The sequence below is a fragment of the Meles meles genome, chromosome 1 (assembly GCF_922984935.1).
Source record: "Meles meles chromosome 1, mMelMel3.1 paternal haplotype, whole genome shotgun sequence".
In the NCBI taxonomy this organism is placed as follows: Eukaryota; Metazoa; Chordata; class Mammalia; order Carnivora; family Mustelidae; genus Meles; species Meles meles.
Window position 1 is genome coordinate 141239668 of NC_060066.1, and position 24725 is coordinate 141264392.

The following is a 24725-nucleotide window of genomic DNA, read 5'->3' on the forward strand; positions in this document are numbered from 1 at the left end:
GGTATTAAAAATGTAATTGGTATTACATTTTTTTACTACCATGTGTTGCCTTCTGGATGGATAGATAGGAACTGTGCCATGGAATCTCTGCGGCCTTTGGTTAATTTTTTAATTTAAAAAAAAAAGGCAGTAAGAGAACACGTAACCAAGTAAAAACTTAAAACAGACAAACAAAAACCTTTCCCTGACAAAGTACCCCAGAGAAACAGGTTGTTCAAATATTCTCAGCCTGCTTTGCTCACATTCACTCCCACTGCTCCGTATTTATTGGGGGTGCCAAGGGAACCTAAGCCAGCTGTGCAGGAGGAAGGGGTGCGGGAGAACCAAAGATGTTCTACTTCGCCTCATTCACACAATCAGGTATCCTGACGGCTAGAAGTGAAAATCCGCATAGATGGAACAGGAATAATGTCTCTCCTTTCGATTTCGGTCTCCCTCCCGAACCTTCATGAAAAGCATGGCTGTAATATCCGGTTTGCTTTAAGTTCTAAAGAGAACAGACCCTCTCCGTAGAAGCCAGACGCAGGAGCGCGAAAGGATAGGCGAGGGCAGCTGAGAACTTGTCCCCTGACTGCAGCGCCCGCCCTAGGTAAGTTCGCTGCTAAACTTGGTCTTCCGTGCATATAGACGCTAACTAACAACAACAACAAATTCCCAAACGCAGACTCCATGCTGGCAGGTCGCAAAGACAGCAAAAGAACCGGGAGGGTGCTGGATGGTGTGTCACCTTTGGGGCGCTTTGCTTTAGCGGCAAAGCGACGGCGCGCGCGCACCGTGTCCCCGGAATGCGCGGCACCTCCTCTGGCGTCCTCCCAGGTTTGCATAAAAAGCCCTGCACGGAAGGAGTGCATCCCACCGCACCCGCAGAAAGGGGGATGAAGCCCCTTCTCAAACTGAAGGACCAAACCCCAGACCCCCGGTCATGTGGCAGAGGCCCTGGGTAGGATGCCCCTTCCACTTCCCAACGCCCTTCCCCCTCCGACAGGTCCTGCCTGCGCCCTGCTGAGCTTTGGAAAAACAAAAAGATGATCCTTACCTTAGAGACAATTGGAATCTAAAATTTGGATTGTCGATTGTTCTTTTATTAATAACGTCCAATATTCTGAAATTACTACAAAGCTATATTACATGGAATAATTCAATGGCATTCTTCCTAATCCATTGTTAATCAACTGTTAAAAATAACTGTGTGACGGAACTATATGGTTTGTTCATCACGCACTGTTTCCAAATGCACAATCCCCACAAATAATAACTGGCAGTATTTATTCAAAATACAGGTTTTGAGCATTTAACCATCACTCCAGATAACTCATACAGACAGTACCTTAGGAAACCAATGATCATTTCTCTGTATAGAATAGAACTATCTCATTCTATTTGTTTATTTTGGAGATAAAAGCTTCTTGCTTTGCATGAAAAAAAAATTTTAAATCATTTTGTAGTATCATCTCTTCCCCAAAACTTTTCAAAATATTAACTATGAGAACTCTACATTTCCTCCTGACACAGTATTAAAAAGCTCATGTCTTGCTTCCTTTTTTTTTTTTTAAGATTTTATTTATTTATTTGACATAGAGAGATCACAAGTAGGCAGAGAGAGAGAAAGAGAGGAGAAAGCAGGCTCCCTGCCAAGCAGAGAGCCCGGTGCGGCAATGGATCCCAGGTCTCTGGGATCATGACCTGAGCTGAAGGCAGAGGCTTTAACCCACTGAGCCACCCAGGCGCCCCATTCATGTTTTACTTCTAATCTCTTCTCCCGCCCATCCATAGAAAAGAAGAGAAATTGCACAGAAGTCTGTTAAGAATCAGATTGATTTTTTTTTCAAGAAAAACTATTTTAGTTACCGTATTATTTCTTGGTATTCCCAGTTTACAGAACTTGTTGCTTCAATACTCCATGGCGTAACAGGCTCATTGTAGAAACAGTACATTAACTGTGGAAAATTTAATGTATTGGGAAGTTTTTGTTATTGCCCTCTACGGTAATGGATTAAGCAGGAAATACTTTTTTTTTTTTAACCCATAACACTGAAAAGAAAGTCAAGATTTACAGAGGTAGGTTCCTTTTTCAAGGTCTCTCAGGCAATAGATGATTAGAACTCTTAAGTTTTGAACCACAGCACTTTCCCTCCCAAATCAGTGCTAACATCTGGTCATGTCTCTCTGTTGCCCCTGCCTGACACCGTAGTTCCCTTCTAGTCAGTGGTTCGTGCTGGTTCAGCTTCTGCCCACTCTGGCTTCTCATGGGACAATTTGCTTGCAGTAATCATTGTCTCCTTGACACCAGCTTTTATTTGTGGGAAAGATTTGTCACCATTTTTCCCAAACCAATTTTTTGCCTTCTGGAATTTCACCCTGAGATCATGAACTGAGTCAAAGGCAGACGCTTAACCCACTGAGCCACCCAGGTGCTCCTTAGATACTTATTTTTAAGCAATACTTGCATAGCATTTATTAGGTATCAAATATAATTTTAAATGTTCTGCATGTATGTATTCTGGGATGTTTTTATTCTACTGGCCCTACAATTTAGTTACTATAAGAATTCCCATTTCACAGATGAAAAAACAGAGGCACAGAGAGATATCTTTCCAGGAGTCCCACAGCTTATAAAGATGGGTCCAGTATTCATGCCCTGGAAGTTGGGCTCCAAACATAGAGTATGATGCTGTCTCTCTTTGTCAGTCATCCCTGTCTCTCCAGGATCTTCAGTCTTTCTCTCTCTGTCTCTCTCAATCTTATCTCCTTGCTCTTGCTCTAATTTTAGTTCTGCTCTACATTTCCCTATTACTAACACCTTTGACAAGTCCCTTTTGTGTGCCTGAAAATGTTTGGGTATTTGCCATGTAGTTAATTATCTTTGTTTCTCAGAAGAAACAAATGGACAATATTTTATATTTCCACAAAATGTGAAGAGCAAATAAAATATTGAAAATTTATGTAATGATGCATTCTTTATCCAGAAATCATGGGTGATTACAGACTGATATTTCAATTAGTATCTCAAACCAGTTAAGAAAATTGTAATTGTGTATCATCAATTGTCCCAAAATATACAGGATTATATTATCTAGAGCGGTGAGTTCAGTTCTCTCTCTTGAAGAAAGTGCTTAATTGTGCCCAATGAGCATTGATTTACTTGTGGGCATCCTCATAGGGGTACCTTTATATGTGAGAACTCCTACCACTTTGGGTCCCATACTGCTTGAATGACTATTCAAGTAACCCCACCTTAGGCAGAGGGCTGGAGGCAGTGTGGGGACACGTGAATGTTATTAAGTATTATCTTGGACTAAAGGCACAGCAAATGGTCTTTGGCAGGTTCTCTATCTTTTGGTATGATGGAATGTTCCATTCATTTAGATGAAAACAACCAAGGCAGAATCTAGCTCAGATTTGGGACTCTGTCAGATCTGGGAAGATCCTTAAACATCCTTACAACTGGCTCTCTTTGTTGTAAACTTATAAACGAGAAATATTTTCCAGTTACATGAATGAATCCTGGACCCATATATTTCTTTAAGCACAGTGTATAAAGATCTTGCATGTTGAGACAAGCTGCACTATTATTTCTTCTCCCTTCTTTTATGCTCACTACCCCAACCAATCTACTTCATGTTACTGCCCTTTCATGAAATCTGACCTCATCATGGACACTGATTACCTTCATTTTGTCTCTTTTGTGGAATATTCTGTATATAATTCCACACCCCACAACCCGTATCCATTGCTGTGTATTTCATTCCCTGCTTACTTTTCTCCAAACCACTCACTATCATCTAACACATATCTTTGCTCATTTGCTTTGTTGATTACCTGACTGCCCCTACTAGTCTAGAACTCCACGAGGCAAGAGTTTCAGCCACCTGTTCCCTTCTGGATACTGAGCACCTGCAACAGTACAGCACAGGCTATGCTCAATAAATATCTGCAGAACTGATGAGCCACCATATTGTTCTGGAACTCTTAGAAACTCTTCTGACTACTCCTCTCATCTATCTTTATGTTTCATTCTGCCTTACCCGCAACATATTGGTTTTCTCAGGTCTGCATCCCCATCCTTTGCTTTCTTTGTTGTATTCATTTTATGCATCTCCTCAATATGGTTATTTTAAGATTCATTTTAAGATCAATAAGATAAGAGATGAAAGGCTTCTGTCCCAAGCTTTGACACACTAACTACAGTGCATAATTTTCCCTTAGAAATGGTGTCTATATTCCATAAACAGAAAGCTGATAGTTGTATAATTTGTATGACCATCAGAGGGGACTTTGGGCTCTTGCATTATATTGAACAGCTCTCCTGGATTACAGGTCACCATGGCATCTGGACCCACCATGACAGCCCCCATTTGCCTGGTAGAAAACCAGAAAGAGCAGCTGACTGTGAATCCAGAAGCACTAGAGATTCTTAACAATATATCTCAACCTGTGGTGGTGGTGGCCATTGCAGGGCTGTCTCGGACTGGAAAATCCTACTTGATGAACCGCCTGGCGGGGCAGAACCATGGTAAGTGTTATCCTGGGACTGGGGCCATTTGCTTGGAATCATTGATAGTGCAGGCTGGTCATGGTTGTCTAGTGTCATCTTAAGGAAGAGCCTAACTCCTCCCAATGAAGAAAAATCTAATTCTCACCACCAAATCTACAACTTCAACCCAACTTGTCTACAAAATCTCATTCTTTTATCTAGTAAGAAAGAAGAGTCTCCCAACCCTATCAATAGATCCCTCTACTTGTCCTCTGGATCCCATCCACTCTCATCAGCTTAGCTTCTGCTATGATCCCTTCCCTTCATTTCTTTTGCATCACTTTTGCCCAAACTACACGATCATTCCCAGCCGCATAAAAATTTATTTTATTGTACCATATTCAAAAAAGAATAGAGGAAAGGAAAAAGGAAGAGAAAGGAGGGAGGGAAAAACCTGTTACTCACAAATCTCAAGGCAGTGAAGATTCATTTTTTTGTTCATAATAAAAGTTTGATAAATTATACTCTTTCTGTATTCAGTATAATTTTCTAATGAGTGAAATATATCTCACACACAGAAAAGCGTATAAAATAGTCATGTACTATAAAGTTATTAAATGAAAGATGATCACCTGTGTAATCACTGCTCAGGTCAAGAAGTTTAACATTACCAAGATTGAAAGCCTAAATCACTTTTCACATTCCCATCTGTGCTCACTAATGTTTTTCATTTTCATGGCACTTATTAAAAATGGTTTCACTAAGTATTTCAAAAAATTTAATTTGATCTGCTTTTAAAGTTTATATAATTAGAATTATACCACATGCATTCTTTTGCATATCCATTTTCTCAAGTTTATAAAAATCATCCAATTTCTTATATGTATATATAATTTATTTATGTTAACTGCTTTATAGTGTGCAATCATATGAAAATATCTCAATTTTCTCCATTTATTATTAATGGATGTTGATACTAGTCCCAGATTTTATTGTTTCTGAATTCAGCTATCATAAATGTTTTTGTGCTTATATTCTGGTACTCAACCTTTCCCTGTTGATTATACACAGAAATGAACTTGCAAGATCACAGAGTATATATGTTTTCAGCCTTTCCAGATAATATCAAACAGTTTTTCAAACGTTACTTACAATTTACATGATTACTAGCAGTCATGGAGATTTTTTCACACCCTTATCACCCTCTGGTAAATGTATAGTCATACAGCATATATCTCATTTTAAGTCAATCTGAGAACCTTCTCACACTTACTTGATGTTTGTATTTCCTATTTTTTTAGTGAAAATATTTTATTTCTCCTTTATTTCCTCCCCCCGACTTCATGAAATCTAAAATTTTTACTTAATCCACAATATTCTTTTTTCTAAAAATTTATTTATTTTTTTTAAAGATTTAATTTATTTGACAGAGAGAGACACAGCAAGAGAGGGAGCACAAGCAGGCGGAGTGGGAGAGAGAGAAGCAGGCTCCCTACCAAGCAGGGAGCCCAATGTGCGGCTTGATCCCAGGACTCCGGGATCATGACCTGAGCTGAAGGCAGACACTTAATGACTGAGCCACCCAGGTGCCCCAACATTTATTTATTTTAAAGAGAGAGAGTAGGAGGGGCAGAGGGAGAGGGACAGAGAATCTCAAAATGACTCTGTCCTAAATGTGGAGTCTGACGTAGGGCTCCATCTCATGACTATGAGATCACGACCTAAGCCAAAACCAAGAGTTAGATGTTTAACTGACTGGGCCACCCAGATACCCCACAGTATTCTTTTTTTTTTTAATCATCTGTAATTAATCATGTAAAATGTGAGGGAAAAAAACACTAATCTATTTAAAATCTCAGCCTTCTGAGCTCAGCAGGGAGGCTGCTTGAGATTCTCTCCCTCTCCCTCACCCTCTGCCCCTCCCTCTCCCACTGTGCAAGCACATGCGCTCACACACATTCTCTCTCTCTCTCTCTCAAATAAATAAACCTAAAATCTCAGCCCTTTCCTCTGTGGTTACAGCAACTTAGGAGAAGTCTACAGCATTTACTATTTTAGCTGGCTCAGGTACTGATATTGATAACATACTTTTTTTACTTGAGAATCAATGCCTAAAGACTTGATTGATTGTACAATTTTGAATCATCAGTGATAAGTGTCCCAGAAGTCACAAGAAGTCTAAAAGTGGCTTCTAGGTCTTATACAATGTCCAACACTGTGTTAATTACTAACAAGCATTGAGTTTTCCTTTTAATGCTATGGTCTTTATAAAAATAAATATAATAGTTAGGGTCAACGTAGTCTGTTGTTCAGAGTAATGTGAATGTTCTTATTGTTTCCTGATGTGGAGTTTTGCTTTTGTTGTTTAACTTAGTTGTTTCTTATGGTTCTTACTGGTGTTTTAGGAAAATTTCCCCACTATCCTATAGGACCTATAGGACTTTCTGTCTCTTTAGAACATGCAGCTATTATTTTCAGACATATTAATTCCTCTCTGGTCCAGCCCCCCTAGAGGTTGAACCGCAGTACACTAAATTCTCAGGATCCCACATACCCATCCATTTCCCTCCCTCCTTCCTCCCTTCCTCCTTTCTTTCTCAGCCTATAGTTTCTCCTTCGTTCTCTCTCCCATTTTACTTTCCAATCTCCTATTAGTTTCTAAGCAAAATATCGTGTCTTTATTTTTCTTTTAAGGAAAATTCTTGACCAATCAGAGAAGGACACTTCCTCCTCTGACCCAAATAAATTCATAAGTTTTATTTGAGGGATTCAATATTATCTAGGGTGTTTCAACAATTCCTTTTTCTTTTCCACTTGAGGTGACATCAATAATAACAAGGCAATTTCCCAGTGGACTGCATGGTCACTAGAGTCCATCCCTGCTCTAAAATTCTAGAAGCCTTCTAACTACTTCAGAATCTCAATTCCAAATTACTCCCCTATTCCAATACCATACTAATTTTTCTAAATATACTTTTGGTTTTATTACCATCCATCTCAAAAACTTAAGTGATTTTCTTATTTAACAAATGCGGTCTACTTATCTAGGCATTCAGAACCTCACATTATGGTTAACATGCCTACATTTCAAGACTCAGTCCTCACTGCTCCCCTACTAGGCAACTGTTGGGACAGAACTGGGTTCAAGTGACAGCTCAGTGCTATCCTTCCCATGTCAGTGTCTTCTCCATTTAGAGGCTCTCTCTTAACAATAAACCAGATAAGGAAAAGGAGACGCTATATGAAGAGTGAACCACACAGAGTTTTTGTTTCAGACTCCTCTCTAATTCTACTTATGGAAGCATGCTTTTTCTTTCCTCTTAAGGGTCAACTAAAATTACACAGGTTGGTAGAGTTTACGTTAATCTTTCACCTGACCTATTTGAACCTCTACAGGTGCAAGTTGAATAGGGAACCCAAAGCGTTTCTTAAGAAAGTTCTTAATCTGAATTAACATTAGATGGTCACCAAAATGGAAAAAACTCTTCTCCCCGCTGGGCCCTTACTTTCTTACAAGCTTCACCACTGCAACTCCTGGGCAACCTGGACTCTCCACTGTCCCTGTATGTTGTGTACTCCTCCCTTGCAGGTTTCCGACTGAATTCCACAGTGAGATCTGAAACCAAGGGCATCTGGATGTGGTGTGTGCCCCACTCCACCAAGAAGAACCACACCCTGATCCTTCTGGACACGGAGGGGCTGGGGGATGTGAAAAAGGTAAGGCAGGGAGTTGAGAACCCTTCTTTGCTCTTGCTTATGAATTCACCACCTCAATTCAACTTCTGTGACATATCTCCACAAATAGTAAGTGTAAATTATGGATAATGAGGTTAGATTCTCTTACCTTGAACTTTTTTCCTTGAGAGCACACATATTTTGGTATTTGGAGGCAAGATATTCATCTTATTTTTAACACCTGGGTTAATGACACAATTTAAGAAGTAAAACCAGGGCTCTCTGCTAAGTACTAGAGACACTGGAGTGAAGAAAGTAAAGACCTAGAGGCCAGCTGGGGAGATCTCAAGTACTTAGTTCAATCAGTACAGAGTGTCATGGATGCAACCTCATTTTAAGTAAGGATTAGATTTAAGATTTCCTGGTGAAATAACATGTAAAATATCTAAATTGTAACTAATCAGGTCAATGGGACTACCAGTTAAAGTTTATAGATTCGTGACCTTGAATATATTAATCTTGAAAATAGGGTTTAAACAAAGTAATCTATTTAAATAAGCCCCAGAAAATCTTCGGCTGTTCCAAGAACATTCATAATGATTTTAGTCTAACTTGCTGGACTTTAAAGATTAATTCTTCACCGACTTCTAAAAAGCATGATCTTGACAAGCAGAAAACAGTGCAAACAGGATACTGGTAGGTGTGTTGTCTTCACAGTGTTAAGTACAATCAGTACTTTCTCCTTATTTTATTTTTTTTTAAAGATTTTATTTATTTATTTGATAGAGATCACAAGTAGATAGAGAGGCAGGCAGAGAGAGAGCGAGAGGGAAGCAGGCTCCCTGCCGAGCAGAGAGCCCGATGCGGGACTCGATCCCAGGACCCTGAGATCATGACCTGAGCCGAAGGCAGCGGCTTAACCCACTGAGCCACCCAGGTGCCCTCTCCTTATTTTATAGAAGTCTGAGTCTACATTGTTGCTGCAGTAGATTGTTTGATTCCAATATTCCTCCCCCCGCCCCAAGAATAAGTAAAGGAGAAATTTAGAAATTCTGAATTTAAAAAAAATTTTAATGTTTTAAAACTTCAGAAATTGTAAAGTGCTCAATAAAAAATAAAGTATAAAACAAAAACAGAAGAGAAACTAGAACAACACATATCAGGCCTCATGAATTCACCTCACCATGTTTGAATTTTAACAAGTTTATTCCTTCTTTGAATGTACCAGCAACTTTTCACACTAAATAACAATAACAACAACAAGAAATCCTTACTTGTTACTTATTTTACACAGCCCCTAAGTTAATTCCCGATGATCTACTCCAATTATCACCTCCCTCTGCCCCCAAAAAACGAAGAGGGACTTTTAATGGTGAAAATGTCATATTTAGGCCCAAACTTGTTTCTTTTTATGTCATTTCTTTTGTTTAAAGGACCAAAACATATTATATTATTAATAACTGATGGCAGCAGAACATTTTGATAAATTTAGAACATGTGGCATGATTTCGGTAGTGTGTAATTCTGTTTTTTTGGCCTTCAGTGCCACTCACATACTGTCCTGAGTCTCCTTCCCAGCCTTGTTGTCTATTCCCACACATTTACACATTGCTTCAGCCAAAGGGAATAATTCTATCTTTGTATGACTGTGCTTTTCAACGCTGACTTGGCTTTTGTTAGTCTTTCTACCTGCATGATCTTTTCATTTCCACAAGTCAAGTCCACAACTTCATCATTTCTTTAAAACCCAGCTAATTTTAAAATTTTTAAAATATTTTATTTATTTATTTGAGAGAAAGAAAGAACATGAGCAGGGGGAGGGATGGAGGAAGATGGAGAAACACACTCACTGCTAAGTATGAAGCCCGACACAGGGCTTGATCCCCGTACCCTGAGATCATGACCTGAGCTGAAGGCAGATGCTTAATCAACCAAGCCACCCAGGTGCCCCAACCCAGGTGTTTTTTTTTAAACCTACTGTCATAATTTCACAGTCAGAAGTAATGTCTTGCTCAGAATTCCCAGGACACTTCCCCCCCCCCAGTTTTGGATTTACCCCCTTTTTCTATTTTAGCTTTTGGCTCTACTTGCAGCAGAGATCATTAACTTGGTTGCAGGTGTTTATGTTTACTTATTGGTCAGCCAACCCAGAAAGTCAACTTCTTGAGGGCAGGGACTAGCATATGCAACCTTGCATCCACCTAACCAAATGCACCGCCTGGCATTTAGAAGAAACTCAACCAATAGCTGTTGAATTTAACTGAACAACATTATGTTTCTAATGTTGACCATGACACATCAAATTTGCTGTAGGAATAACTTCCTGTTTATTGGTGCATACCTACTATGTTCCAGTCACTGTGTTATGGGATGGAAATGCTAACAAGTAAATGAAGAGTGGACTCTCTAGTCTTTTGCTTTAATGTGCTTTCTAGGTCGACCCTAAGAATGACTCATGGATCTTTGCCCTGACTGTGCTTCTGAGCAGCACCTTGATCTACAACAGCATGGGCACCATCAACCACCAGGCCCTGGAGCAGCTGCAGTATCCTTCCAGGGACCAAACCACCAAGTGTCATTGAGTTTACAGGAATGGCAACTGAGACGGTCATCTTTCCTGTGACTTAACGGTCATGGTTGAGGAGAAGGGAACGTGAGACATAAGTTAATGTTTATAAAATTTGTTTTTAAATACAAGCTGAAAATTGTGGTGTAAATAATTTCTCCTTCCTTAGCTAAATTCTCAGCTATGTCACTGAACTAACACAGCTAATCAGGGCAAAATCCTCCTCAACCTCTGAGGAAGTGAAGGACTCCACTGAGTTTGTGAGTTTCTTTCCAGACTTTGTATGGACTGTTCGGGATTTCACCCTGGAGTTGAAGATAGGTGAAGCCCCAATCACCGAAGATGAGTACCTGGAGGATGCCTTGAAGCTGGTTCCAGAGCATGGTCTGGGTGGTGGGAGTCTCAACAGGGGGTTGGGATCAACTAAGCCCTGTCAGTCAGCACTTGAATTCAATTTTTGTTTAACATCGGATTGAGATGCAGTCTTAATAGTGAGGGGTGATTGTTAAATGGCGTTTGGTGATTGTTTTTCATAGATTATTACTTGTGAAACTCCAGCCTCTGGAGCAATCTCATTGAGGAAATTTAAGGACCAATGTGAACCAAACGATTTTAGACCACATAGGTATTGTGAAACATTTTTCTAGGTTATCGTGCTGTAACTTCCTAAGCCCCACATACTTGGGCTCCTTATTGTGTGTTCCTCCTGTTCCATACTGACAGAAATAGATCATCAGATGAGAAGCTGGTAAACCTAGAATCACAAGAAATAAAAGGACCTAAATTTTGTTATGGAAAAATAGACAAAACATAAAATTTACCATTTTAACCATTTTTTTAGGTTTATAGCTCTGTGGCAGTAAGTACATTCACATTGCTGTGGAATCATCACCACCCACCCACGCCAGAAGTTTTCATCTTCCCCATCTGAAATTCTCTTCCCATTAAAAACTAACTCCCTGGGATGCTTGGGTGGTTCAGTCATTAAGCATCAGTCTTCAGCTAAAGTCATGATCCCAGGGTCCTGGGATCAAGTCCCATATTGGGCTCCCTGCTCAACGGGGAGCCTGCTCCTCCCTCTGCCTCTTCCCTCAGCTCATGCTCTCTCTCTCTCAAATAAATAAATAAAATCTTACAGAAAAAAAAACTAACTCCTTAATACCCCCCACCCACAACCCTTGGCAACTGCCATTCCATTCTCTGTCTCCATATAGGTACCTCATACAAATGGAGTCATACGCTACTTGTCTTTTTGTGACTGGCTTATTTCACTAACCATAACGTCCTAAAGATTCATTCATGCTGTAGCATGTGTAGAATATCTTCCTTTCTAAGACTGAAAAGCATTTTTTTAAATTTATATACCACATTTAAATGACCTAATTTTAAAAATATATTTCATGTTTCTATGAAATATTCTATGAATATTTTACTAGTGCCCAGATACTTACAAATTTCAGAGAAAGGATATTTACATAGTAAATATCCGGGAGGAAAAATGTCCTTCTGGTAACATTTTCAGATTCACATTGATCTTCCTTATGATTTCACATTCTTCTTTCTCACAGTCTTGTACATTATGTTACCACTTTAATATTATTAATTTACTACATGTAAATTTTACAGTTTATTTTTATTTTATTTTAGTAAGGTGAATAACTAATGGCACTTGGAAGTAATACATACTTCTGTTTCATCATTCATGTATTCATTGTTTCAAAGAAATTTATTAAACATCTGACATACCCCCCAAATCATTCTGTGAAGCACTGTCAAGTCAGATATAGTTTGATATAGACAGTGTTAAGGTTTCCAATTACTTCTAAGTTAATCTTACCTTAGAGATGTTTCTGCTAAAAGAACTACAAACATATTTATTTAGTGTGATTTTTTTTTACTCTGAATTTTAGACATTTTTTTCTTACCTTGATATTATTCATCTTCCACCTGATATTTTAACAAGCAATATCTTACTCTTCTTTTGGTATTATTTTATTTTAGGGTCCATATTTTATATCTAATATGGGGACAGTCAAATCACAAAAGGAATTCTTACCATTTTTTTTTTGTTCCTCAGTCATTTGATAAACATTTAATGAATATGTCAACCACTAAACTCCATAACAGTACTAAGGAAACCAACCATAACTTGCTTCAGTTGGGACTGATGCCTCTCCTTCTCCCCTATTTTCTTGGCTCTGCTCCATGTAGAAATGGAATTTCCTTGCCTATGGTGATGGCCCAGATTGATTTGAAATGATTGGATTAAAGGAGATTTATAGGCACAGGAATTGCCCTAATGCAAAGATGCCTGGAAATGAAAGTTCTGACTCCTTTACCTAAAGACCACATTTCAACGATCAGTTCTTTTTTCCATTTTTTCAGGCACAAATCCCAAAATCCAGAATTCCAACATGCCCAGAGAGTGTATCAGGCAGTTCTTTCCAAAACGGAAGTGCTTCGTCTTTGACCGGCCTACAAGTGACAGAAATCTCTTATTCCATCTTGAGGAGGTGCCAGAAGACAAGCTAGACAGTACTTTCCAGGAGCAATCAAAGAAATTCTGTACCTATATTTTCAATCATACAAAGACCAAGACCCTAAGAGAGGGAATCACTGTCACTGGGAGCCGTGAGTCACCTTTGTCCCAAAGCATGTCTCTGTGTCAGTGTGTGGTGGAGCTTTGATGAGAGCCTGGATTTGTCAGTAATTTTGTTTACATCTGTGTGTAACTATAGAGAAGCAGATGTTCATGGCCTCTCCGTGATCATGTTCAACTAAGAGTTCACATTTTTATTTTGTACCGGGGCACACGCATTATGCAGCTGGTCTTGTTTGTGTCTATTACTTCACCTATGTAATCTATTCCTTTTCATTTTCATGAATGGGAAACCATTTTTTCCAGTAACATAGGTGCATATTGTATAGTTGGTAATTTAAGTTGTGCTGTGACAAAATGGAGAACAATCAAAGAAAGAATAGGAAAACAATAAGGCTGTTAGAAAAGAATAGATTCCCAAAAGGAGAAAATAAAATTTCCTTGTAAATAAGGTGGGGTGTTTTTTTTGTGATCTTAGAATGATGCTTCATAAAAACTATAAGCCACTGATTGAGACCTTGGTATTTATGCTCAAATTCCCTGGCTTATATAGGGCTGGGGACTCTGTTGAAAGCCTATGTGGATGCCATCAAGAAAGGAGCAGTTCCTTGCTTGGAGAACGTGGTGACAACTCTGGCTCAGCGTGAGAACTCAGTGGCCGTGCAGAAGGCAGCTGACCACTACAGCGAGCAGATGGCCCAACGAGTGAGGCTCCCCACAGACACACTCCAGGAGCTCCTGGATGTACATGCAGACTGTGAGAGGGAAGCCATTGCAGTATTCATGGAGCACTCCTTTAAGGATGACAAGCGGGAATTCCAGAAAAAGCTGGTGGTAATGTGTCTTAGTATTTATCCTTCCTGATTCCTGCCCTTCCAGATGTATGCTTAGAGTACATTTTTTTTCCTACTCTGTGGCTCATCTAGCTCTCATGGTCGACAGAGCCTGGGGTCTTGTGAGTGACAGGGCTCTATCAGGTTACTGTTCACCTTTTTACTAAAAGATGGGCATTTTATTAAATTTCTATTGCCACATTTGAAAAATTACCCTTAATTTATATAGGCTCACAATTCTGTAGGTCAAAAGGAGGCATAGGATGGCACCATACTCTGCTCAGAGACTGCTCACAGTCTGCTCACAGACTGGAAACAAGATTTTGGCCAAAACGAGCTTTCAGCGGCAGGCTCTGGAGTGGCTCCAAGTTCATTCCTGTTGTTGACTGGGTCGACTTCCTTTTGATTGTAGGACTCATGTTCCCTTTTTTGTTGGCTTTTTGACAGGGGTGCTTCCAAGCTCCCAGAAGCATCTTTCATATACCTCCATGTTCTCCTTTCTGCTTCAAGCCAACAATGATGCATCAAATTCTTTTCATGTTTTAGCTTTTTTTATTTCCTGCAGATGACTCTCAGAGCTCATGTTCTTATCTAAGACTTCTCCACCTCTATCCTCTAGTTATCTCCATTTCTTATTTTTTTAAAGATTTTATTTATTTATTTGACAGAGAAAGACACACTGAGAGAGGGAACACACGCAGGAGGGGTGGGAAAGTGAGAAGCAGGCTTTCTGTCAAGCAGGGAGCCCATTTCAGGGCTCAATCCCAAGACCCTGGGATCATGAACTTAACCGAAGGCAGACTCTTAATGACTGAGCCACTCACCCCTAGTTATCTCCATTTCTTAAAGTCAACTTGTACCATATAATAAAGCCTAACTACTGTAATAAAATTCATGAAGCTCACTGAATCCAGGACGGTGGAAGGATTACACATCAGAGGAAGAAAATCTTAGGGGACAATTTAATTCTTGGGGACAACTAATTAGCATGGGCACCTTCAGTGGAAATTTGTCTCAGTTTATGACCAGCCTAGGAGTGAAAAACCTCTTTGTTCCTATTGAAGATGTATTATAATTTTCAAGAGCAGAAGAAATGTTTATTTCTTTTTCTTTACACACTCAAATTCTTATTAGAAGAATTTATGAAGCGTTCCAAACTCTGTTCAGAGTACACTTTAGTCTTTACCAGATGATTGAGTTGTTGGGAGGGCAGGGGTGTTGAAATGTGCATTGTCATCCATAGCAACACAAATTCTCTGAGGAAACTCTACTTCCAGCCATAATTCAACTTTCTATTGCTGATTGTTAATGGTTGGGTCACTTTTAATCATACTACAGCAAAAAGAACCATGGAGTTCATGTCTTCCAACCCAAGGAAGTAAAGGGAGTTTCCACAGGTCACACAGAGAATTGGTCAGAACTAGGACTAAAAGTCTCTCGATTCCTGGTCTGCTCCATGTTCCAATCCACTCTTAGGTGATTGGGATGCTTTTTCTAAGAGGATGACATTGGATTTTCCCTTCTAACAGCTTCTTTCTATTGGATTTCTCCACATTTCCCTGGCAGGACACCATTGAAAAAAAGAAGGAAGATTTTTTGCAGCAGAATGAAGATGCATCTTTCAAATATTGCCAGGCTATAATGAAGCAGCTTTCAGAGCCTCTGAAGAAAAGCATTTCAGAAAAAACTTTCTCTATTCATGGAGGACATGATCTCTACTTAAAAGCAAAGAGAAAGGTTGAACTTGATTATAAACTGGTGCCCAGGAAAGGAGTTAAGGTAAGGAATAAAGGGAAAAAGTTTGAACAGTAGAGTGGAGTTAGGTGGTCTTTGTTGTTCCTCCTGAATATCTAAGACTCCAGCACCAATTATGGGAAAAAATCAGAGCGAGGCAGTAAGTCCTAATTTTCAGATTTTACATCTACAATTAATTAGGTACTCCTATAGATACCAGAAATTAAATTCCTCCCAAAGAAAGGATTTACAATCATGAATTCAGGTGACATAAAATACTTGATTCATTTATGAAACATGTGTTAATATTTGGCTAGGTCCCTGGGGAATGCAAGTATTAGAGACACAACTTGCTCTCAAGATGCTGAGGATTTTACCAGAGATACAGGCAAATAGTGAAAAGGATAGGGTATGATAAAGGTTATACTAGTATTCAAAGATACTAATGATGATGGTGATGATGATAAGAATGGTTAACACATTGAGACTAACTTTCTTTACTGCACATGGTCTTACTTAGGTGCTTTTGTTGGATTATTAATGTAATCCTCAGGGCAATATTATAAATTAAGTATACTACTATCTACATTATGCATTTGATAAATGTGATGCAAAAAGAAGTTAATAAATCGCCTAAGGTCATACGAACAGTAAGTGGTGGAGCCAGTAGGGCAAATCAGTATCTTGGTGGCCATTCAAAGCTCAGATTGCGGTTTAGGAAATTATACAGAAGGTAGTTCCTAGAAGTTTAAGATGAAGTATTTATAGATGTTTTGTTGAGAAAGGCTAGAATAGCTTCCAGAAAGAAGAAAAGAATATCCAAACAAGTAAACAATAGATATAATGTATTTGTAGAATTATGAATGTGATTGGCTATAACCCATGGTGGGGTTGGGGACGGTATCAGTGAGAAAGCGATCTCAAGAACTAGGAAGACTATAATGGAGTTTTCCCATTATCATCAATAGACTTGGAATTTCTACTGTGGACATAGAAGGAAGGGAATTACTCAGGGATACACAATTTACAGGGTTATATTTGGAGTTTTATTGAACAATTATTTCCATAGCAAGAGACTAGATCTTTGTTGCCTGATGTGTATTTGCTCCTTGTTGGTTCCTCAGGCAAATGAGATCCTCCAGAACTTCCTACAGTCACAGGCAACAATAGAGGAATCCATCGTGCAGTTAGACACAGCCCTTAATAGAGGAGCCATGGCCATAGCAGGTACAGGGGAGGGTTTGGCTTGTGGTGGAATGGGTAGGTTCCTGCAGTGACTGCTGACAGATCTGACCAGAAGACCTTCCTGCAACAAAGAGTTTCCTCTTCTGCCACAGAACACATGTTCTGTTCAATCAAATCTGAAAATAACAAGACAAGTGGTAGTTGCACATCAGCAGCCAGGCAGAGCCTGTATCTTCACACTGAGAAACCTGCCAGCAGTGTGGCCATTTGGTGAAATTACAAATTTCCCAGTCACCATTGCAAAGTCAGTTTAGTCTCTGAGCTTAGGAGGTCAGGTCTCACCTGTTCTTTTATTCCCTTTAAAAACTTTCATGGGTCAGTGGAGCGGGCCAAAAAGGAGGCAGCTGAGAAAGAACAGGAACAGCTAAAACAGAAAGAAGATGAGCAACGGCAAAAAATGGAGGCTCAAGAGAGGAGCTTCAGTGAAAACTTGGGCCAGCTGGAAGAGAAGATAAAGAAGGAAAGAGAAAACTTTCGGGTAATGCTGGAAAGGATGTTGAAGCATTATCTGCAGGTAAGTATGGCCTGGATTCAGGCAGATTCTCATTCCTCAGGAAGAGAAGGATAAAATTTTAAGCAAAATTATGATCCAAGAGGGAAATACAAATGGCATATGATTTACTAAGTGCCTGAATCCATCTGTATCCTGCTGTAACCCTAAAAACCATATTATTCCTGCCCTTTCTGCAGTGCTAGACTTCAGAGTATACAAATAACATCCCCTGGGGGAAGTGGGTTGCTATTTGTGGTGTTCATCCAATGGTCCCATGAACCCCAGTTGGGTAGAGTCTTTGTCTTCTAGTCCTATAGAACCACTAGAGAGATCTGAAATATATCTACTTTGTCTTGAAAGTATCTGATTAGGTCTGATATGAAATACAAGACACTAAAATTTCTAAAACTTGCTTCATTTGTTTCCAGACAAATGCAAGACACCAAAGGTTCCAAAACTTGCTCCATCTGTCTGACTATCCTGGGATTACTATAAAATATAGAGGAGCATCTTTCCTTGGTCCAACCTGGAGCTTGATAAGCAATGCTCTATACAGAATCAGCAGTTACCACTTTTTATTAGATGGTTGTGGCCATGCATCCTCAAGTGGAACTGAGAATGAATTAGAATTAAAACTATACACCTACCCAAAGAGCATCATTTGGGCTAAAGTGCATAGTGGAGAAAGTTCTCAAGTCTGATCTAACCCCAACCCCTACCCATCCCAGAGAGAGGGTTGTGAGGACATCTTAGGAAATTACAAACCATGGATACTCTCATTATCTGGTCAAAAAGTATGGACACATTGGACATCCCCCAAAGAACAATCTAAAGTGGTAGAAAAACAGACACCTATGTTTACTGTTGACTGTGTCTTGATAATTGGAGATCTTAAAAGGTGGACTCTTTTCCTTTTATAGGTCCAAGAAGAATTGCTTAATGAAAGATTTGGAAAGAAATCTGAGGAATTGAATAAGGAGATAAATCGACTAAAAAAAGAGATTGAGACAGCAAAAAAAAATGATTCACTATTGATTTCAAATGCAATTGAAGTGGCTGGGAAAGTATTAATTGTTGCACTACCTGAAATTTTTAAGCTATTCCATGAAGGGAAGACAGTTCTCAGTGAAAAAAATTAAATGGGCTTAGAATTCTTGTTAAGGATATTATAAAATGAGGCTTCTTTTGCATTAATAATGTAATACTGTGCTCATTTTTGAAATACATGTGTTATGCCACTTTCACACAACTTTATTTTCACATAACTTCATTTACTTTCACACAATTTTATTTATGCTTACAAATAAAAAGTGATTACATGGGATGCCTGGTGGCTCAATTGTTTAAGCATCCAACTCTTTATGTCAGCTCAGATCATGATCTCACAGTTGTGAGATAGAGCCCTGTGTTGGGCTCTGCACTTAGCAGGGAGTCTGCTGGACATTCTCTCTCTCCCTCTGTCCCTCCCCCTGCTTGCGTGCTCTCCGTCTTTCTCTGTCAAATACATAAATAAATAAAAAAATGTTTATAAAAAACATCAGCTCATGGCATACAAAAGACAAACAATTTCTGATTGAACTAATTTTTTTAAGATTTAATTTATTTATTCATGTGAGAGAGAGAGAGCACTAGCCTGGGTGAGGGGCAGAGGGAGAGGGAAAAGTAGACAACCCCCCCACTGCTGAACAGGGAGCTCCATGCAGGCCTCAATCCCAGGACCCAGAGATCATGACCTGAGCCGAAGACAGACGTTTAACTGACTGAACCACCCAGGCATCCCTAAACTTCACTTAAAGATATATTTTAAATGTTACTGAAAAACACAAAAATTTATAACAATGAATCAAAGTAAATATACCAATCCTTATAAGACATATATGATATGTGTGTATATGTATATGTACATGTATATGTACATGATTTATACATATACAAGTGTACATGTACATTTTTTGAAAGTAGACAATTTTTTTACAGTGTACACTAAAAAACAACAAGCAAAAATAGCAAATGCAATTCTATAAAGAGAAAAATAAGGAGGGGCAGGTATCTCTAATTGTATGTTAAAACACCTCAATAATTAACATAGTGGTCCTGGCACCTGAATATTCAAACATCAATAAAATACTATTGAAAGTTTAGATTTCAACAAATATTCATAAAAGAAATTCATTATATAATAAATTTGGCACTTCATGTTAGTGAACGGAAAAGTGGTATTCCATAAATGGAATGTGGACTAGATGTAGCCATCTGGGAAAAAAAAAAGTTGAGTCTACCTCTCTCCATATACCAAAACAAATTTCAGATGTACCAAAGATTTTAAAAGGAAAATTAGATTATAAAAGATTAAAAAATGGTTTCATTGTAGCAAAGTCCTTTGTCAGTGTGAAAATGATAAAAAAGATTAACATATCCCCTACATAAAAATAATGAGATTATTCATAGAAAAGATAAAAACAAAGACAAATGGAAATATGGATATAAATTCACAATTTATATCCCAATGAGAATATTTCATTAAGCAATAAGGAGTCCTTATAAGTCAATGAAGAAAGATAAACAACCCCACTGAAAATGTGCAGAACTCTAAGTCGAAAATATAGTTTATCAAGCCTTCTAATAAGAACTATGTAAATGAAAGCCATCAGCTACCCATTTCTCTTCCCTGATTTGCAAGAAACAACACATTTGACCGAAGACTAGGTTATAAGAATAGGGAGAAGCAGGAGGAGTCTGCTCAGTAGAACAGGGAACTATGAAGCATAGAGATGCACTCAAATCTTTTCATTAGGATTTTTCAGTAAAGCCCAAAAATTCTAGCCCCTAATTTCTTTTCAAATAAAAATTCACTTAGAAAGTCTTCTGGAATAGGCTCCGAGTTCTAGTTCAAAGTGATAATATCAGTAAAAGAGAAGGAAATTTTTCTTCGAGATCAATTGTATGGAACTCTTTCTAGCTGTCTAGTGCTTTTGATTCTGCTATGGCTAGAATGAATTCCTTCTGATTCTACAAGTTTCACATGTTTTATCTTGACTCTAGGTTTTTGCACCATACCTATGCTTGTTAACGTAACCCTGCTTTCTGGGGCACCAAGATGACATCTGCCTTGGACTCAGATCATGATCTCAGGGTCCTGGGACCGAGCCCTGCCATCAGGCTCCTTGCTCAGCAGGGAGTCTGCTTCTCCTTTGCCCCTTCCCCCGCTAGTTATCTCCCTCTCTCTCTCCCTCTCTCTCACTCTCAAAAATAAATAAATAAATAAACAAGCAAACAAACAAATAAAAATCTTAAAAGAAAAAATAATCTTGGTTTCTTACTTGATATTCTTTATATGGTAGCCTCTCTTCATCCTTCAGATCTCCTATTTCCTGACTTCCCGAGACCAGATGAAGTGACCCTTCTCTGTGCTGCCACTGTGCCTTGTCACTCCTACCATAGCACTTTTTATGTAATTGTAAAATTAAAATGACCTATTTACCGCTGTCTCCTCCTCTGTCTCTTGCTCTTGGGTACTTGATCTTCTTCATCTTATCTTTAGCTCCCACCACAGAGCCCACCTTATAATCACCCAGTGTTCAAAAAAATGTTGATTGAATAAATACATGAGCTGCCATCCAACAGGGCCCCACTTTACCATGTCATTACTGAATTATCTGATCTCTGGGGTCTAGATACAAAAGAGCAGTTTCAATCCCTGGAAAAAGGCATAACTGACTTGAGCTACTGGACCTTCCATGTATTACATCTTATTCATACAAGGGTAAACAGGTCCTGTTCCCTTCTCCTAATCCATTCCATACTTTAAACTCCACAGACTTCATTATTTAGCCAACCCTTATGCCACAGAAAAGAGTGCTTCCTGTGTTAAATCACCAGCTCTGAAGATGATCCTTAGAGATGAGGGCAATTCACTGGCTCACTAACCACAGGAAGGCATAAATTGGAGTTAGCCTCTGAACACATAGAGCACACTGCTTATTCTGAAGTATTTTATTCCTTTCTTAAAGATTTTATTCATTTATTTGAGAGAGTGAGGGGGAGAGAGAGAGAAAGAGAGAGAACGAACCTGGGAAGGGCAGGGGGAGAAGCAGACTCCCTGCTGAACAAGGAGCCCAATATGGGACTCGATCCCAGGAGCCAGGATCATGACCTGAGCCCAAATCAGATGTTCAACCAACTGAGGCACCCATGAGCCCCAATTTCTGAAGTACTTTAAAGTAAATTATCACATTAATAAAATAATTTACTCCAATTCCAACCTACTGCTCTCATGGTTTGTCTCCTTCATTTGGTCACCAGGAAAAGGCATCCTTTCCATCCAGCAACTATATGAAAAGCTCCTGGTGTTTGTCCAGACCAGGGACTGGTACAATCTATTATCCCAAGAAGCCTTTTCTATCCAGACTATCTTACTATAAATAACTCAAATGTGTCCAGTTAAACCCTAATGTATGACAAAGTTTTTTCTTAGAGTCATTGCTTATTAAATAATTGTCTAACCAATAAATATCTAATCTGAAAGCACTAGCCCACTACATAGAAGCTACTCAGAAAATGTCCTTTTCCCAGGAAAGGCTTGGGAGGATGGGCAGGAAATTCAGTTCCTTTATAAACAAAACTCACAGGAAAATTCAGTTCTTCCTGGAATTATGTTTGACTGCTCCCTATAAACAATAGACTTCACTTATCAGAAGAAAAAGTAAGTGATTTCTTAACATCAGTTCTATTTTCATGTAGCCCTGCCCTTATTTTCCTTTCCAAACTCACCTATAATAACAAGAAACAGAGTTTCAAAATTTGTCCTAAAACTGACACCAGAATTTACTTTCATAAAAAAGATGGAGATAAACTATAGGCTTAGTCATTAACAGATTGTTAATTACAAACAAGGAAGGCCACAGGAGAAACAAACACCACTGATGAGCTCTGGCTCAATTTTTCTCAGAATGGAGTTGAATATAGCCCCCGAGTCTATGGACGCACTGGTGTCATTTTAGGTTCTGAGCCTATACTCTTGATGGTTTGGGTACAAAACATTAATTCTGGATCAAATGTAAAATTGTCCAGGGACAATAATTCTCTTTTGACCAAATTTTAGTCAGCCTTCTCTGAATTCTCTTCACAAGGAGGCCTTGACTTTGGGGCTTCATGTTTGTCTCTGCATTGTTGCATTTTAGCAAGAATCCTACTAAGTCAAGTTAACCAGAACCTCTCACTCTTGATACCTGTACATCCTCAATACTTGATTGGGTTCTTTATCTTCCACCATCCCCCAGGTGATATCTGATCACACTGGCCTACCTTTACCAAAAAACATGTAGTCAGTTAGCCAAAATCCTCCCCTAGCCCTGATGATTCCTCTTAGTAATTTTCTCTCTGCTGACCTCCCCTTTCCTGCCTCTTGGCTGTAAATTCCCTTTTTCTTACATTTGGAGTTGAGCTCCGTATCTACCACAAAATCCCACTGTACTGGTCCTATACCTATCATGATGTCCCAATTGAATAAAATCTTTAGGACCATTTTAACAAGTATCATGAACAATTTTTTCAAGCACTGTGATTCTGCAAGAGTCTAACTTCTATTAGTTGCCTGTGACATAAAAGAGGCAAAATATTTATAATTAAAGGACCCAAGTGGCCTTTTTATTATGATAAAGACTTTTGCCAGAAATTTTATTTTTACATTTTAAACTGTTCAATAGGAACAAAACAACACTAACAATGCTCTTGAAGCTTTATGTCCCTTTTTCTATCAGAGCTCTCCTCTCCTAATAAATGGTGCCCACTTTCCTGATCTTTATTTTTTTAATTTTTAATTTTGGTAAACTACGCATAAGAGAAGATTTCCCATTTTGACCATTTTAAAGTGTATAAATTGGTAGTGTTAAGTAATTCACATCATTGTGCAAGGAATCTCCAGGACTCTTCACCTTACAACAATTCCATTTCTCCTATGCCCCAGCTCCTGACAATCATCAAGCTACTTTCCGTCTCTGTGGATTTGACTACCTCCTGTAAGTACCTCTTACAAGAGGAATCATACACTATTTGTCTTTTTGTTACTGTTTTATTTCACTTAAAATAATTTCCTTAAGATTCATTCATGTTGTAACAGGTGTCAGAATTTCCTTCCTTCTTAAGGTTGAATAATACCATTTGCAAGTGTATACATACCACATTTACTGTAGATGGACACTCAGTTTGCTTCTACCTTTTATTGTTGTGAATAGTGCTGCTGTGAGCATAGATGTACAGATATCTTTTGAGATACTACATTCAATTATTTTGTGTATACATTCAGAACTGGAATTTGTAAATCATATAGTAATATTATTTTAAATTTTTTGAGAAACCCCCCACTGTTTTCCATAGTGGTTATACCATTTTACATTACCACCAACAGTGCACGGGGGTTCCCTTTTCTCCACATCCTCACCAGTGCTTGTTATTTTTTGTCTTTTTGCTCAAAGCCACTCTGACAGTTATGAAATGAAATCTCATTGTAGTTTTGATTTGCATTTCCCTGATGATGAGTGATGTTGAGCATCTTTCCTTGTGCCTATTGGCCATCTGTATGTCTTCCTTAGAAAATGTCCATTCAAGTCTTCTGCCCATTTTTTAATCAGTTTACTTGGCTTTTTCATATTTAGTTGTGTACTTTTTTAAATCAATTTGAATACTAACCCCTTATCAGATTTGCAAATATCTGTTCCCATTCAGTAGGCTGCCTTTCTGTTTGTTGATAGTTTCATTCACTCTGCAAAATCTTTCTAGTCTGAAGTAATCCCACTTATTTATTTTAGCCTTTGTTGCCTTTGCCTTGTCCATTGTTACAGTCTTTGTTTTAAATTTATTTTGTCTTGGGGGCTCCTGAGTGGCTCAGTTGGTTGAGTGTCTGACTCCTGGTTTCACTCAGATCATGATCTCTTGGGTGGTGGGATCAAGCCCCACATCAGGCTCCACACTCAGTAAGGAGTTTCCTTGAGATTCTCTCCCTCCATCCCCCCCCCCTACTCATGTGCTCTCTCTCAAATAAATAAATAAATCTTCAAGAACACTATTTTGTCTGATATGAGTATTGCTAGTCCAACTATATTTTCATT

General features: G+C 38.7%; 1 protein-coding gene across 1 annotated transcript; it reads left to right on the forward strand.

Moving 5' to 3' along the window:
• The first annotated feature begins 295 nt into the window (after positions 1-295).
• On the forward strand, positions 296-19066 carry LOC123943664 (guanylate-binding protein 4-like). Its single transcript, XM_046007874.1, has 11 exons — positions 296-589; positions 4318-4513; positions 8064-8191; positions 10585-10694; positions 10897-11099; positions 13101-13346; positions 13868-14148; positions 15714-15926; positions 17006-17108; positions 17447-17640; positions 18540-19066. The coding sequence occupies exons 2-11, from the start codon at positions 4324-4326 to the stop codon at positions 18756-18758; spliced, it is 1887 nt and encodes a 628-aa protein (XP_045863830.1). The 5' UTR covers positions 296-589; positions 4318-4323; the 3' UTR covers positions 18759-19066.
• Positions 19067-24725: the final 5659 nt, after the last annotated feature.